General features: G+C 38.1%; 2 protein-coding genes across 2 annotated transcripts in view; both read left to right on the forward strand.

The window, feature by feature from the left end:
* LOC125776853 (SAFB-like transcription modulator) overlaps positions 1-18,958 on the forward strand; it is a 502,085-nt gene that overhangs the window by 72,339 nt on the left and 410,788 nt on the right. The window lies entirely within an intron of this gene.
* Positions 17,590-18,958, forward strand: part of LOC125777006 (uncharacterized) — a 35,528-nt gene continuing 34,159 nt past the window's right edge. Inside the window, exon 1 of the mRNA XM_049450710.1 lies at positions 17,590-18,491. Coding sequence (XP_049306667.1) covers positions 18,115-18,491 — 377 coding nt within the window. The 5' untranslated portion in view covers positions 17,590-18,114. The remainder of the gene's footprint in view (positions 18,492-18,958) is intronic.

An 18,958-nucleotide genomic window follows, 5' to 3' on the forward strand; every position in this document is an offset into this window, starting at 1 on the left:
TGTAATGATCTGTTTCGCCGTGTTTTCGTTGTATGTTACCGATTAAACAGTATGTCCATCTCCCCTTGCATGTTGTATCCCAGCGTGTTTGCCATTCGTTTAAGCTGGCTTGTCTTTCTTCTCTACGCGCTGCCACCGTTAGTTTCCGGCCTGCGCTTTTACTTTTATCATATACTTGAACTGAAGCGAAGAGCCATTAGTGACCGAGCGAAATGCATTGGCTATTCTGATCGCGCTCAGCCGGAACACCGATTGTGCCATTCCAGCATATGTTTTATTTATTAATGTTGGTTCCCATATAGGTGCCGCATATATTACAATTGACTGACTGACCTTGCCCAGAAAAGCTCTTCTGCTCTGTTTCGGCCCTCCTATGTTTGCCATTATCCTTGATTAGGCCATGTTTACACGCACCGCTTTTTCAACATGCATTTTATAGCTGAGTCTCGCATCAATCCTTACACCAAGGTATTTCACAGCAGATTGTGTTCTAATATTGTGCCCGTCTATGTTTAGCGAAATGATTTCCAGTTTTTTTCTGCTAGTTATAAGCACTGCTTCCGGCAAGATCGAGTTTTGAACTCGTTAGGCACTGCTTTATCTTTAGTACAGTATCACTACATATACTTTGTATTTGATGGAGCTCCTTAGCAACTATTGTCACCGCAATATCATCTTCGTATCCAGTTATTTGCACTTCTTTCGGTAGAGGGAGGTGCAGTAATCCATCATATATTGTATTCCAAAGGAGTGGGCCTAGCACAGAGCCTTGTGGCACACCACCCGTTACCCTATACTTTTTTGGCCTTTCGTTAGTGTCGTAGAGCAGGATCCAATCAGCCAAATAGCTTTGTGTGATTTGCAGCAAATAGTTCGGTGTTCGGCACTAATGCACGCATTATATAAGGCCAATGGGTCAAGTCAAACGTGTTTCTCACATCAACGACCGACGACGACCGCGCAATATTATTTTTTTTTCCAGACATCAGTCTGTCTTCTTCAATAGCCTTTTCTGCTATATCTGTCTCTTTCTTGATTGCATCAAGAGTTGAATGCTTTTAAAGCCATATTGGTTATCAGATAGACTACCATCTCCTTTCAGGTGATTTTCTAGACGGGTACAGATTACAGAGCGGTCGATAGGAGCTTGGTTCTCCTGTTGGCTTGTTTGGATCCTGTAGGAGTACTAGCCGTTGTACTTTCTAAATTTTTGGAAACACTCCTTCACGAAGGCAACGTGTGATAAATCCGAAATGGCTCTGGATCATAGCTGATCGCTATTTTAAGAGCCCTATTCGGGACACCATCTAATCCTAGTGCTTTGCTATTTTCAAACTGCTCAGCAACTCGAACGACTTCCAACTCGGTGATATCTGGCGCATCTACGACTTCCTCGCTGTAAATATTTCCTCCTTCTTGGTTTTGTTGTGGAAATAGAGTATCTACAACATTTTAGAGTAATGAAGGGCATCTAGCCGCTTGTCGTTTGCCGCCTTTAATCCTTGGCATTACAAATCCTCACGGATTTTCGTCCACTTTTTTGCATAATTCTCTGAAACATGTTATTTTCCTCTTTTTAATCGCCTTTTTAGCCTGTTGGTCTATGTCATCACTTCCGTTTATGATTTCATCCAGCATTAACTTAAAAAGTTCCCGATCTAGGGTTTCAATTCTCCTCCCTGTGGACTGTACCTTTTGATGGCAGACATTTCCCTTTTGCATACTCTTACTGATATTTATCATTATAGCCAGGTGGTCACTCTGGGTATATATATCGCACATCCGGCAGTCTATGTATCGATATAGCGCCCTGCCGGCAAAAGACATATCAATAATGGAGCCACGCCCATTTTTCTCAAATGTGTTTTGTCTTCGTGTATTAAGAAGTACTACGTCTAGGGCAGCAAATGCTTTAAGTAACGCACTACCTCTCAAGTTTGTATTTTTGCTGCCCCATTCTAGAGCTCAGGCATTAAAGTCACCTGCGATATATATTAGGTGTAGTTGTCATCGCATCTTTTACCAAGTCGTCAAGTACTTTTTCATATTCAGCATGTGATATACTTAGCGGTATATAGCAGCTGTAGAAATAAATCCCCCGTATTTTGATTTTTGTATAGTATGCCTTTTCAATTAATGGTTTGTCTTGCATCATATTATCTCCGTAAGCCCATATTGCAACATTTTTTGGGGTGTCAAAAATCCACTTGTCAGAGTCTTTATTTTTATACTTTTCACAGATTAATGCAACGTCTATCTTATTTTCATAGATGTTTTGCGTCAAGAGATCCTGGGCCGCTTCACAGTGGTTTATTTGTAGAATTTTCGCCTTCTAGGTTTTTTGAGTGCTGCTGCATATATGGGCTGCATTTCCGGCTTCCTATTTGATGGTCTGCGTTTGTTTTTCCACAGCTTTTCACGCCTTGTAGGAAATATTATTAACACAGTCTTTGGCGAAATAACCCTCCACTCCGCATTTAATACAGCACTTGCTCCTGTCTTCCAAATTGCTGAATGCTTTCCACTTGTCCATATTCTAGGCATCTGAAACATTTCTTCAGTTGCGATTTTTCTCGAATTCTGCAGATTGTCCAGCTGATCTTAATCTAATGTGTTGTCAGTAGGTGCTTTGCTTCCTGCGCATGAAGGCTTATGATTGCCTGCATATGCTGGTCTGATGCTTTTACTCTTCAATGAAAAGACGAAGGTCTTCGATTACTCTACGAATTGCTTGTTCTATATCTTCTTTCGTCGTTATATCGTCCAAGTCACGCACTTCGACTGTAGTTTTTTGTGTTAGTGATCTTATTTGTGGCCGATCTCCTAGTATCTTTACTATATCTTCTCTATATCCTTTAGTACTTCCGGTACTTTTTGGTGGGGTTCTTCGTTTTATCTGCTTATCATCACGTGGTCTTTTTGGTGTAACTACAACAGTCGTCTGTTCCATAGCTACGCTTCTACCTATATTAGGGTGTTCCTTCATGGGATTGTTGATAGAGCGCTATGGCTTTGAATTATTTCTCACAGTTTATACAAATGATCACGTTGAGACTGTGGGGATGTTCGAGTCTCAATCACTGCGGCAATATTGCAAAGCATCATATTCGACGCAAAAATGTGGCAACTTTTGCAAATGTCAAGCGTTCGCACAACTCAAATATTGACATTTCGTGCGCGCAAAAGCAACAAAATTTGTGATGGAGGAAATGAGGTAAGGGAAATCGCTCTTTATTTTTGTTTATAACTAATTATTATTATTAATTATGTGTACTAATGAATAATATTATATTATTTTTTATTTTAAATATCATTTCCAGCCCGAAGCTAAGTCACAACTTTACCAAGCTCCTCGTGAGATGCCGGCTCGAAATAGAGCACGAATTTTCTGCGGGGAAACGTAAAAAGTCGGTATTATGGGCAAAAGTGGTCAACAAAATTAGCTTGGTCAATACGGATGTTCCGCAATCAAAGGCCCTTATGCAAAGAAAGTTTTTAAATTTATTTGCGACATACAAACGAATAAAGAAACGAAATGGGCAGACTGGGAGAGAGGCAACAAGCTGGGAGTTCTTTGAAGAGTTCGACGAGGTGTACGGTAGGCGGCATTCCATACAACCGCCAGCCAAAAACCTTCAAGGCTCCATAGTGGATAGCGCCGAAGTATGTGAATGGAGTGGGGACGAGAAGACTGACGACTCTTACGAGAGTCAACTCGTAAACGAACGACGAAAGCGTCCAAAGACTGCCGCCATTGGAATTTTTAAAGAATGAGGCTCTAAAAGAACAAGCACGTCATGAAGAAGTGCTACAATTTGAAAAAGAAAAATTGAATTTTGAAAAAGAAAAATTAAACCTAATGATGAAGCTGCGGGAAACTTTAGAAAAGTTAACCGAAAAGTAAAAAATAAAAACAATTTAAACAATATAAATTTATTACTGTTGTAACTGTACTTGAAGTAGTTGAAATGAAATAAAATATCACATGTATATATATTTATTTACTAACATTTTTATTTAAAAAATAAAAAATTTAAGAACCAAACATTTTTAAATTATTTCTTTTGATAATACCTTCGTTAGTATCATTTATGTATGTTTTCATACATTTCAGCATCGTTTTCATTAAATGTTTCGAAATTTTCCAATGGATAATTGACTTCAGAATCATTAAAATTGTTCCGCATTATTAAATTATGCAGAATTATACAAGCTAATACTACTTTTGATACCTCTTCCATATTTTGAACATCAATATGATTTAAAATTTTGAACTTTCCCCTCAAAATCCCAAAAGCTTATTCTATGAATACCCGAGTTGAACTTAAATAATAATTAAATTGTTTCTCCTCTCTCAACAGATGTCCATTATCTCTATAAGGCGCGATCAAATATTTTGAAAGAGGATAAGCTGAGTCAGCTAAAATTATAGCATCTTTTGCAAGTTGTATATCTCCAGACGTAATTCCTTTGTATATCAGACTATTTTCCCATACGTTGGCGTCATGGCAGCTCCCTGGGTAGCCGATAAAAACATCCTAGAAACGAAATGTGCTGTCGCATATGCAAACAGCCGACTACGTAAGGAAATGCATTCGGCCGGCTCGCTTGGAAACGCTCCATTATTGTTTGCTGTTGGGAAATTGATGGCCAACATATTTCATTCTTCAACTAGCAAATTGCATTGATCGTTTTAAGAAAAATTTTGTGGGCAGTCCCTTTTGAAACTTATCTGATAGTTCACGATAAGTGACTCTGCTGTTACTAAGCTTCCACTAGGTATCTATTGAATATTCCCCGCGTGACGTTATCCAAAAAGGCTCCAAGGCGCTCTTTAATTCCTACGAAGTATATATGTACATATACATATATGTGTTTATTTAGGAGATTATTTAAATCAGAAAACTTACAGCAAATGTTTCACGAGACATCCGAAAATGTGACAAATATATATCCGGAGGATAAAATGGAATTGTCTTAAAGAAGTTTTGCGATTTCACTATCGTCCTCTTTTATAAAATTTCAGTCACAAGCCATTTTTTTTTTTACGCGCAAAACTGTCTTTCCTTTTTTTTGTATTTCAAAAGCAAAGTACTCTCACTCTACGCCATGTTATCAACTGTTAAATTTATTAAAAAATTCATTTTTGAAACTTTTTAACTTCTCTCACTTCTTCAATTCACCTGCATGCAGCGCAAAATATTTACAAAATATTTGCGTAAGTATCAGCTGAGCATCTGCAAAAAAACATCAGGGTTGCAATATTGCCGCAGTTATTTGCTTGCTCGAACATCCCCTGTGCTTTAAATATTGATGTATTCTCCTGAACCGTTGGTGGTGACAATTTCGACCTTACTTTGTGCGGAGAGCACCTTCACTGACGATCTAGCCAAAGGCGAAGCTTTTTAAAGGGATCTACTTCAGAACTCGTACATTGACTGATGACACCGCTAAATTTGTTGTTGATACTGTTTTTGTTGTGTGGTTTTTCATTAATTACCTCTATTTATCAGTTCTACCAGCGCATCGTGTGCAGGGGGGCGGGCGGTGCGATGCCCCTACCCCAGTTCCCTGAAGACATCCTACGCTTTACCGGTTCCGGAAAACTCGGACGAACCGGCGCTCGACCGGAGCAACACAGTCTACTAGTTCTGCGCCCAATGAACACTTCTTGTCCAGGGCCCGAAGGGGCTGGTTACTGATTCACATCGTGGCTAACTCACATCACCCTCTCCACACAACCAGTGAAAAAAGCTGATGATGGTGAACAGACGCTGACCAGGATTTTGATTGGTCGCTTATAACGGGTGATTTTTTTGAGGTTAGGATTTTCATGCATTAGTATTTGACAGATCACGTGGGATTTCAGACATGGTGTCAAAGAGAAAGATGCTCAGTATGCTTTGACATTTCATCATGAATAGACTTACTAACGAGCAACGCTTGCAAATCATTGAATTTTATTACCAAAATCAGTGTTCGGTTTTTTTTTTTTTTTCGGACAAATTTTGTTCAGCGATGAGGCTCATTTCTGGTTGAATGGCTACGTAAATAAGCAAAATTGCCGCATTTGGGGTGAAGAGCAACCAGAAGCCGTTCAAGAACTGCCCATGCATCCCGAAAAATGCACTGTTTGGTGTGGTTTGTACGCTGGTGGAATCATTGGACCGTATTTTTTCAAAGATGCTGTTGGACGCAACGTTACGGTGAATGGCGATCGCTATCGTTCGATGCTAACAAACTTTTTGTTGCCAAAAATGGAAGAACTGAACTTGGTTGACATGTGGTTTCAACAAGATGGCGCTACATGCCACACAGCTCGCGATTCTATGGCCATTTTGAGGGAAAACTTCGGACAACAATTCATCTCAAGAAATGGACCCGTAAGTTGGCCACCAAGATCATGCGATTTAACGCCTTTAGACTATTTTTTGTGGGGCTACGTCAAGTCTAAAGTCTACAGAAATAAGCCAGCAACTATTCCAGCTTTGGAAGACAACATTTCCGAAGAAATTCGGGCTATTCCGGCCGAAATGCTCGAAAAAGTTGCCCAAAATTGGACTTTCCGAATGGACCACCTAAGACGCAGCCGCGGTCAACATTTAAATGAAATTATCTTCAAAAAGTAAATGTCATGAACCAATCCAACGTTTCAAATAAAGAACCGATGAGATTTTGCAAATTTTATGCGTTTTTTTTTAAAAAAAAGTTATCAAGCTCTTAAAAAATCACCCTCTATTAGAAAGGCGGTAACTACTCGCCTCTGTCGCAGGAGTTTCATCGGCTTAGCTGGCTTTTATACCGCATCCCCCACTCCTGCCACTCATCGTCGTGGATTGCTTATTCGTTGAAACTTATTTCGCAACTTGCTACTACAGGCCGTCCCACTATCTGTGACCTGCCGACCTCCCGGTAGCTTAGATCTCAACTGGGATACCTGGGAAGGTGGTGTGTATGATGTGTGTGATGTGGCAGTATTATACTGTGCGGGGGGCCAGAAGTTCATTTAGCCAAAAACGTTGAATAGTGCAAAAAGTTTTTTTTTTCACTTATTAAAATGTAGTCAAAACTGTTTGCAAAATATGAAAAATAAAGCTTATTTTAAAAATGGTCATAATAGTTGGTCAGATATAGTCCATTTTTTAAAAAGCATTCTAAGTCGAGTTATCTGTGTGCGCATAAATTGACCGATGCCCATATTTACCCCAATACCTTCTAAAAAATGAAGGTTAAATTTGGTTCTCAGGGCAAATTAGCGCATTTTTTATCTCTAGTTTATTTAAGAAGCCGTGAGGTTTACGTTACGTATATATCGTAACAAATGGTAACTGTGAGCTGCTTTTAGAATCAGAAGCCGCAGTCATTTCAGAACGTATCCTTAATGTTCTTCTTAAAGTGTGCATTAATTACCTTTTAAGTGACCTTTCTTGACAGGATTTCCAGGGTCTACCACTGCCCGAACACTTCATTGTTAGATCCATCACTTTAAACAGTACTTTAGAAATTAACATTAACAAGCTTATGTTTTCTGGGGTTTCCTTGAATGGCTACAGTAATTCAATTAATTCGCACATTGCTTTTAGTTCGTGGTGACTTGTTATCTCGGGAACACTGGGGCGACTGTTGCTTCTCTTCAACAAAATAGTTCCAATTATTCCAATAGTTCCAACCGTTTTTAAGAAGCCTTCTGGTACACCGGCCTCTACTTAGGTAGCTCCCAAAGCTGGATTTCAATAGACACTTCCAGGTGAGGATACCATCTAGACGAGAATGGAGAAGAGGTTCAATAGCAGAGGAGGATACCATCTCAGTCTATACCGACGGGTCCAAAATGGACTGCGGAGTGGGCACGGGGGTATTCTCCGCTGATCTGGGCATATCTCTCTCTATACGTCTACCGAACTTGGCTAGCATCTTCCAAGCAGAAGTACTAGGCATAGAAAAAGCGTGCGAAGTTCTATTAGAAAACCACGGGAATATACATAAATCAACTATATTTACGGATAGCCAGGCGGCCCTCCTGGCATTGTCTTCACCCATTACTAATTCCAGAATAGTTCACAACTGCAAGAGAGCACTAAGCTCAATAAAAGACAAGCTCCAGCTAAACTTGATCTGGGTTCCCGGCCACAGGAACATTTTCGGTAACGAAAAAGCAGACGAGTTGGCAAAGGCAGGAGCTTTCCTCAATTAATCTGAGGCGGAGATAATACCAAGCCCGCTAGGATCGATCAAAGGAGAGATCAATAGACAATTTCAACAAATTGCAAACAACAGGTGGAAAAACATTACAAAATGCGTCATAACTAAACAATTATGGCCAACATATGACAAGAATAGAACCATCGACTTATTAAATAGGTCAAGAAAAAGTATTTACAGAATAACAGCTACCACAACAGGGCACTGGCCATTTGGGGAACATGCATCCAAAATGGGTATGCCCTACAACGACATCTGCAGTGGCTGCGGAGTAGCAGGGAACAAGGAAACAATCTTCCACTTTCTCTGCGAATGTCCAGCTCTAGCACAGATCCGACACAAAACATCGGAATCCACCAAGCCCCAACATACACGGACATAAGTAGTTTCATCGAAACCTCAAAGAAGGTGAAACGTAATAGCAGATACAGGAGGTTCTACGAATAGTGTATCAAAATGGCACATCAGTGCTAATTGAGCCCGATAGGGCTGCACTCCTACCTACCTACCTACCTAGGTAGCTAGCAATTCGTCCATTGTATTTACAGAATGATCTGAATAAAAGAAGTTGAATAGTGGAAAAGGTTCTCGTCAGTATGTTAGAAGACCGTCCAAAACACTTTATCAAAACTGTTAAACACGGTGTAACAAATATAATGGTGTGGGCATGATTTTCCTACTACGGTATGGGGCCAATACACTGGATCAAACATATGGGCCTGGTTATGTCATAATTATTCAGGAAACAATGCTGCCCTTTTAGCGATGAAATGCCATTGGTTTGGGTTTTCCAGCAAGATAATGATCCGAAGCATACCAGCAAAGTTTAAAAGAAATGGTTCGCTGAAAACGTCATAAAAGTCAGTTTTATGCAACAAAGACGGTGCAACAAAATATTAATTTGTTCTCATTAATATCTATTTGATATTAAGATAAAAAAAATAAATTCTAAATGTTTCGCAACGTTTTCATTATTTTTTTCTGCATTATCCATGAAGTCGATTTGCACTCCTATTGTTTTGATATCGTAACAGCTGTATGTAGTATTTGGGAATTGAGGGTAGTATTGCCCCGATTTTATCTATTTTTTGCCAATACCGCCTACTACTAATATGCCACATACTAATAAAACTGAATGTTATGTGTTTTTTATGTGAGGGCTAGGGCTCGCCTAATTTTATCCATTTTAGGCACAAAGATACACAGTTATCAGTGAAACACATTCTCTCATTTTCATTGAGATAACTAAGCTGTTAACCGATATACATACATGTATGTGGTATCAAGTCAACTGGAAGTTTGAAATCCTTGTGTTAGATATGTTAATACCTCAATATAGTTTCTTACAATCCTCACCTCTGGTGGGGGACAATGCAAGACTTTTATTTAGGGAGAATTTATTCATTCTGTATTTTTCTTGTTTATATACAATTTTTAAAACTATCTAAATAATTAAATATATGTGTATGTGTGTATGTTTTTATGTATTGCAGCATATTTTTTTATTGCTGCTTGACATGTGGTTGATTTCAAGTGTACAATTTATTGCATGTGTGTGTGTGTGTTTAATGTTATCTCTGCTGTATATTTATGATTTGTGTCCCCATGCATTTTTATTACTATTAGATGTGCAGTGCATGTAAATGCATTATGTATTGCATATGTATGTATGCCAGTATATTAATATATAAATACATATTTATATTTAGTAGAATTTCGGCTTTGCTGATAAGTAAAAGGCTAGCCAGTCAAAAACGCTACTCCCTTCCTTCCTTTTCCTTATCGGCAAAATGTGTGCACAGTCAAAAACGTGGTAAAAACGCAGAAATCAGCCATCTTTGCTTTGTTTTCATTTGAACAATGTTGCCATTGCCCAATACGCATATATAGTTTTGAGCACATCTTTGTTTTCAATTACAATTTTTTACAATATAAAATATCAAAACTAAAAACAAACTATTAAAAATAGTTTATATATTTATAAATAATAGCATTCGACTCTGATTTTGAGTTATTTTAAGAAAATTTCAAACATATTGAACAGATTGAATTATAAAAGTTGATAATTACTGCAGTATATCGATATTGGCAACCCTACGATTGTGAGAGAGCAATCAGCTGAGACGTTTGCGACGGCAAAAATCCAAATGTCGCAGATTCTCACGTCATCGTCACGTCAGAGAGAAGGGAGTAGCGTTTTTCACTGTTCAGTTACATTGCGCGCCCATAAGATAGGTCGTGCCAGCTGATACGACCTACGATTCTGCGTTGTTCACTAACTAGCCTATAAGCATGTTCAATGATATTTGAAGAAGATACAAGAGGGTTCAGGGAAATATTGACCCGATCCAACCAATTTTTGAAACACATACCGTTGTTCGGAACAGATTATTAGCGGGATTCTGTAACCAGTCTCTAGCCTCTAATTGAGACATTTTGAGGCAAAGTCTCAATTTGAGACTAGTTACTATTCACTAAACAGTCTCTAGCGTTAGTCTCAAAATATTGAGACCTGGTAGCAGAGATAATGAGATGTCCAACTCCTCTCTCACTGGAAGTGAGAGAACAATTGCTATACGTCAAAACCACCTCAACTTTGACAGTTGACTGGATTGAGGAGGTTTTGACGTTTAGCAATTGGAAACGAGCGATGGCCAGACTGAAATCTTACCAAAAAAATATGAAAACGGAGGGATTTGTTGCCGCCGTTCAAGATGGCTAATAAAAATTTAAAACAATGAAAATCAAAGAAAATGCGAAATTTAAATATATTTCATGAAACGTTTTGTAATTTGATGCATAATAGAATTAATTTTCTATTACAATTGATTAAAAACATTTATTAATTGAGAACTAACAGGCTTAATTCACCCTATTAATCCTGCATTACTAACCTCAAATCATGTCGCATGGTTACTAACCATGGGTCTTATCGACCATCATTTGTATTATCTATTAAAATCGTTTAAACTTATAAATTGCTAAAACGTATACGTCTTTTAGTATATTGTAGTATTTTATTGTTAAATTTATAAAATGATGTGTTAAAAAATTAATTTATATACTTAAATTGAAATTAAGTTTGTATTCATTACAACATAGCTTATAAAGTGAAAAAAAAGTTATCCAGCCAGATTCCGCATAAAATGATGAGTTTTAAAGATATTGACTTCAAATAAAGTGCATTTGAAACCTGAAATATAAAAGTAAAATGTTACAAAAAAAAAAAATTGGAATGACTAATGCAAAAATTTTTCAATTATGTAATCTAATCGACCCATGCTGTTTTTTAAAACAATTTTTTATGCATAATATTTTACATGTTTCTTATTCTTATGGTTTATAAACGTTTAAATATGTACAAATTTAGATTACATATATATCTTGCGTTAAAAAATATTCTTTATTTTTTGTTAATTTAAAAAGTTTGCGTGTCTGGGTCGATTCGACCCTAAGGTTAGTAATGGAGGGTTAAGTATTAAAAGATCGAAAGTCAGTTGTTTTAAAATACCATAAAATCATAAAAAAGGAATTAAGTAGTTTCGCCATATATTAAAAGTCCAATATATTGTTACAAAAAGTAGTATTAAGTTGTATTTGTATTACTATATGCATCCCTGATTATGAACAATAGCTGTAGGTATATGGAATAGCATTTGTAGACATCTGGCGCCACACTGTCTGCTCGTCTAGTTAAACAATTGCCGCGACTGTCTGCTTGCGTCTGGCGCCGTATAGCCGTATGTTCTGGTAATTTCCAGACGCGATATTCTAGAAGGGCACGTCGGCATCAGCGAGAAATGCGTGGCTATAGCCGTATGTTCTGGTAATTTCCAGACGCGATATTCTAGAAGGACACGTCGGCATCAGCGAGACGTGCGTGGCTATATAAGCCGTGGCAGCGCCAACGTAATCAATCAGTGCTAAGAGTAAACTGCTATAGTGTAGACGAGTTGTGAAATAAAGAGTTGTTGAATTAAATTAAACAGTGTTGATTTTATTTGTCAATCCAGAGATACGAACCTAACAAAGTAAACTAGCAAGAGTAAATTCGTAACAATATAATAATTTGCAATCGTAAATAATGTTGGGTATTTTAATTTAAAATGCCCAAACATTCTTATTTTGTTCGATCTGGCCATAATGGAAAATGTTATAAAAAACGCTTATTCTGAGGTGCTCTCACACTGGAATAAGTTGGGCATCCCATTATCGCTGCCTGGTAGTTAGCCGGTTACAAAACTAAAAAGAGCTCTTGTCTGCCATTTTGAATATACTGAATAGAGATCATCATAGATATTAATCGATTGTCGTATTTTTATATTTTGTAAGCAACTCAAACACGAAAAAGTTAAAAATGAGTAAATTTTACATAAATTTCGTAAATATTATGAAACAAAGTCAACATATATTTTCATTTTTATTGATAACTATGTTTTTTGACGATGTAATAGAAATTTTAATATTTGTTATCGACATATTTATTTCCATTCAAGTGTAAAAACCTCTCTGAATGATGAAATGTAATAGATTTTGTGACTGTCACTTACAGAATAGCAAAATCGTCTCAAGTCTCAAAAATTGTCTCTAACTTAAAATCTCAAATTTAGAGACTTGAGACTGTCTCACGTTACAGAATCGCACGGTATATTTGAATTTCAACCGATTGACCGATTTTGCGGAAAAAAGTCAACTTAGGTACTGGGGTATAAATATTCGGTACCTATAGACTTGAACAGCTTTTGTTGAATTTGAACAATGTTTGGCTTTAAGGTGGAATACTGTAAAGGGATTATTCGTGCAAAATTTGTATCCCGTTACATTAATTTCTTCTTGATTTGTGTAGCGGAAGGTAAAATAATCCAATAAAATTTAACGCTTCGTTTTCAGTGTCTTTCTCTGATGAAAATGACGTCTGTTGTTTGGCAAAGCGTAAAAAGATGAGAGTTGCTTAACATTTTGCTTGATTATGTGTCGAAAACTCTTTACGGGAACGTACTCATCTAAAAGTGTACATCAAACTGTTCTGTCAAAACACTTCATTTCTCTGGGTGTCAGCAGACGGCGACAACACAGGTTCAACCAGAACCACTGCCCAAACCCAGCTGACTACCTGAGCCTACAAAAGGAAAGTTAAGTACGTCATAAATAGTTTCTTACCATTCAAAGCGGCAGGTCCAGGCGGGTTTATGCCTATAATGCTGCAAAAGCTGTAAGAACCAATAGTTCAAAGGCTGGAAAATATATACAAACCAGCATTGAACTGTCTTACATGCCAAGAAATTGAAAAAAACTAAAATAATGTTCCTACCAAATTAGGCAGAAGAACAGATGATAATGGTAAGGATAAGCCTCACATTCTTTATGCTGAAGGTATTGGAGATGCTAATGGACTTAGATATGTATAAGAACAACCATGGCAGATACGTTCTCCAAGTCCCAACATGCATACATAAAGCGTCGATCAACCAATACAGCCTTTCACGATGTGATAAGTGTAATTGAAAAATCACTACATTACAAAAAATACACCACGGCTGCATTTTTTTTATATAGAGGGAGCCTTCAATACAATAGAAGTAAACACGATCGTTAATTCTCTGACACATGGTGGCGTAGACGACACGGTGTGTAGATGAATACAATCGATGCTTATAGCATCATAGGAATGTTATAGCATCAAACAGCACTGCAACAAAAAGAAGTTATGCGAGCAGAGGGACACCTAAAGAAGGGGTCCTCTCCCCGCTTCTATGGGTTGTAGCGCTGAACGAAATATTACTCCACCTAAACAGTGGAGGGTGAAAGCTATAGCATATGTAGAAGATATACAGGGGTGTTATGGAAATAACATATGTAGAAGATATACAGGGGTGTTATGGAATCCAAGACAGAATTGCTTAGCTGTCAGAATTGCAAACCAATTCTGATTATCAATGGTGTCACAGAGTTTGATTGGATTTTCGTCTTTTCGAACATATGCAAAACCAATATTCGAACCAGCTGTTTTCTAATGTGGCAAAACTTGCAAATGAATACATTTGGAAGCAATTCTATTCTAGTTTTTAATGAGTTCCGAATTAAAGAAAGATTTTAGGAGATGATATTTATCGAATGAAAAAAGACGCATTTGGGTGTTAAGTTACGTTTATTACGTTTTGTAAATCTTCTTTAAGGGGGGAGCCTGCTTTAGAAGCTTCAAAAAATTGAATTGTTTTTTTTGCTTAAATCTCTTTAAAAATTATCTAAGAATATGTCCCTAAAGTAGATGGGAATTCAAAATATTCTCGAAGCTAGAAGGGAAATAGTGACCGACCGTCTAGCAGATACAAATATGAGCGCTTGGGCAGAAAGCCGAAACTTTGACTCGGTTTTTCATTTTTTTAATTTTTTTTAATTGGCGCGCAGGATTGAAAAAAAAAAACTAAACGTGTGGAATTGTGTCAAAGTTTATTTTCTTTGGCATTAAATTATCTTCTATTAAAACTTAAACATACTAAGAAAAGTTAAGTTTGAACCTATGTTTAAACAACATAAAGTAACATTTTTTTGGTGATACTCGTAACTATAAGGCCTAGTGTTGCTTGTATCAGGCATGTTTCTTCAACAGTCAGTAAAATTATGGAAAGAGCACTTCCCAGGTTCCACCTATGGGTAACAACAATGGACTAGGCGTTAACCCTAATAAAACAGAGCTGATGCTATTCACAAGTAAAACCAAAATCTTCCAGTTTCAACTTTTCGTACTAAATGGTACACACTCTTTCTATCCCCCTTAGCTAAATGCTTGGAGATTGACACCAAACTGTCTTGGAAAATAAATACAGAAAACTTACTTACAAGAGAATTGTAAACAAGAATTGAGGTCTTAAAACTAGTAAAGGGTGATTTTTTAAGAGCTTGATAACTTTTTTTTAAAAAAAAAATGCATAAAATTTGCAAAATCTCATCGGTTCTTTATTTGAAACGTTAGATTGGTTCATGACATTTACTTTTTGAAGATAATTTCATTTAAATGTTGACCGCGGCTGCGTCTTAGGTGGTCCATTCGGAAAGTCCAATTTTGGGCAACTTTTTCGAGCATTTCGGCCGGAATAGCCCGAATTTCTTCGGAAATGTTGTCTTCCAAAGCTGGAATAGTTGCTGGCTTATTTCTGTAGACTTTAGACTTGACGTAGCCCCACAAAAAATAGTCTAAAGGCGTTAAATCGCATGATCTTGGTGGCCAACTTACGGGTCCATTTCTTGAGATGAATTGTTGTCCGAAGTTTTCCCTCAAAATGGCCATAGAATCGCGAGCTGTGTGGCATGTAGCGCCATCTTGTTGAAACCACATGTCAACCAAGTTCAGTTCTTCCATTTTTGGCAACAAAAAGTTTGTTAGCATCGAACGATAGCGATCGCCATTCACCGTAACGTTGCGTCCAACAGCATCTTTGAAAAAATACGGTCCAATGATTCCACCAGCGTACAAACCACACCAAACAGTGCATTTTTCGGGATGCATGGGCAGTTCTTGAACGGCTTCTGGTTGCTCTTCACCCCAAATGCGGCAATTTTGCTTATTTACGTAGCCATTCAACCAGAAATGAGCCTCATCGCTGAACAAAATTTGCCGGACGTAAAGCGCGAAACACATTTCGAACCGAACACTGATTTTGGTAATAAAATTCAATGATTTGCAAGCGTTGCTCGTTAGTAAGTCTATTCATGATGAAATGTCAAAGCATACTGAGCATCTTTCTCTTTGACACCATGTCTGAAATCCCACGTGATCTGTCAAATACTAATGCATGAAAATCCTAACCTCAAAAAAATCACCCGTTATAATCATGTGAATGTATACGATTGTCATAAAATCTATACTTACATATGGAGCCCTGGTATGGTTGCCAGCTCTAGAGAAACATACAAGATTAAATAGAGTACAAAGATCAGCATGTGCAGGTGTTACTAGTGCAATCAAGTCATGTCCGACTGACGCGCTAAATGTGTAACTACCCGTTGACATCTAAAATAGCAGCATATTCTACAATAAGAACAAATGAATTGAGTAGTTGGAATCAGAAGAACTGTGGTCATAATGATATACTAAACCAAGCCAGTGCAAACGTCAATAAATCATTCTCAATCATTCTCCCAATGCTGGATTTTAATAGACGCATCCCGGTGAGGACACCTCTAGACGTGAATGGAGAAGAAGATACCATCCAGTCTATATCGACGGGTCCAAAATGTACTGTGGGGTAGGCACAGGAGTATATTCCGACGATCTGGACATTTCTCTCTCTATCCATCTACAAAACTCGGCTAGCATCTTCCAAGCGGAAGTACTGGGCATAGAGAAGGCCTGAGAAGCTCTATTGAATAACTACGAGAAGATGCATAAAGCAGAAATATACACGGATATCCAGGCGGCTCTGCTGGCTTTGTCGTCGCCCATAACTAATTCCAGCATAGTCCTTAACTGCAATAAGGCACTGATCTCACTAGCTGACTGGGTCTCCGGCCACAGGAACATTTTCCGCAACGAAAAAGCAGACGTGTTGGCAAAGGCAGGAGCTTTGCTAAACAAATCCGAGGCAGAGTTGACACCAAGCCCGCTAGGATCGATCAGGAGAGAGCTCAATATACAATTTCAACAAATGGAAAAAACAGATGGAAAAATACAACAAAATGCAATATATGACCACAAAAGATCTAAAGACTTATGAAATAGGTCCAGGAAAAGTATCTACAGACTAACTGCTATTATAACAGGGCATTAGCTATTTAAAGAACATGCTTCCAAACTGGGTATGCCCTACAACAACATCTGCCAGGGCTGCGAAATAGTAGGGAATAAGGAAACAATTTTCCACTTTCTCTGTGAATGCTTAGCCGTATCGCAGATCCGACACAGAACACTTGGAATCCATCAAGCACCAAACCTTGAATGGATGTCTACAAAAAGCATATCGGACATTAGAAGCTTCATCGAAACCACAAAATGATTACCAGTCCGGTTCTGAATGGTCACCAGTTGGTGTGGATGAGATGTTATCTTCTTCTTTACTGGCGTGGACACTGCTTACGCGATTATAGCCGAGCTAACAACAGCGCGCCAGTCGTTTCTTTTTTTCGCAGTGTCGGAGGAGTAAAAAAATTATTAGGAGTTTAAAAATTGAAGAAGTATAAAATAGAGTTCATAATACTATATATCGTCACCTGAAATGCAAAATAACGTATCATCAAAAAATTCGAAATTGAGTGTCTTATTGATTACGCTTCACTACTTCAAATTATATACATAATATTAAATATGTTCAACATTTTCTGGTTCTGCGGTCATATATAAACCAGTTTTAACCAATATTAATATTTTGTTTCACTCATGTTCCATTTTATTCCGTGTTTCATTCATGCCACTGTAAATTTCTGAAAATGTTGTTACGTTAATTTGCATTTCAGGTGACGATATGTAAGTATATTGGGTAGTCGAAAAAAGTCTTTTCGTATTTTGTCAATAGATGTTGCATAGTGTTAGAAAGGTTCATTTAACCAAAAAAAAATTAAAATCGGGGACGTTGAAAAAAGTTACAGCTCAAAATTGAGTGAAAATAATGAAGAAATTCGCTATATTTTGAAATGTCTATAAATAAATATAGTTTAAAACAAGAAAAAACGTTAACTTCGGCTGCACCGAACCCAACATACCCTTCACAGGTACACTTCTTTTAATAACTACATATGTGTTCAGTTTGCATGGAAGCTATATGCTATAGTAATCTGATCTGAACAATTTTTTCGGAGATTACATTGTTGCCTTAGAAAATAATCTATACCAAATTTCGTGAATATATTAGGTTGCCAAAAAAGTCTTGCGGTATTTTTATTGAATTTTTTTTTTATTGAAATTGAAATGAGTTTTTGATGACTCATGCCCAGCTCTTGACCGATGCTAGGGCTGCTACTATGCCGGTCTCTTTCGACCAATTCAACGATTTAATCGTAATTTTCGACGACAGGCCTTCCGGATCGTGGCGCATCTTCGACCACCTCTACACCAGAACGAAAACGTTGAAACCATCGTTGTGCGGTGGAAATGGAAACTGTATCGGGTCCATAAACTGCACAAATTTTATTGACGGCTTGAGATGCAGATTGACGGCGAGAAGGCACGTCTCCAGTGTTTTAGATGTGCGTGCGCTCCGAGGTCCTAACATCGACTCGGACCACTATATTGTTGCAGCCAAAATTCGCACCCGCCTCTGTGCAGCAAAAAACGCACGCCAACAAACACAAGGAAGGTTCGACGTCGAGAAGCTGCAATCAGAACAGACAGCCGAACGATTTTCTACTCGGCTTGCACTCCTGCTCTCTGAGAGCACTCGTCAACAACTCGGTATAAGGGAACTGTGGGACGGCATTTCAAACTCCTTACGTACAGCTGCAACCGAAACCATTGGTTTTCGGAAAGTGCAAAAGAACAGCTGGTACGACGAGGAGTGCGGTGTCGCAGCGGAGAGAAAACAGGCTGCCTACCTCGCAACGTTACGATCGAACACAACACGTGCGGGATGGGATAGATACCGAGAGTTGAAGAGGGAAGCGAGACGCATTTGTAGACAGAAAACGAAAGAGGCCGAAATGCGTGAGTACGAAGAGCTTGATAAGCTGGCCGACAGGGGTAATGCTCGAAAATTCTACGAAAAGATGCGGCGGCTTACACAAGGTTTCAAGACCGGAGCATACTCTTGTAGAACCCCCCAAGGTG

Source organism: Bactrocera dorsalis, chromosome 1 (genome assembly GCF_023373825.1).
Source record: "Bactrocera dorsalis isolate Fly_Bdor chromosome 1, ASM2337382v1, whole genome shotgun sequence".
NCBI lineage: Eukaryota > Metazoa > Arthropoda > Insecta > Diptera > Tephritidae > Bactrocera > Bactrocera dorsalis.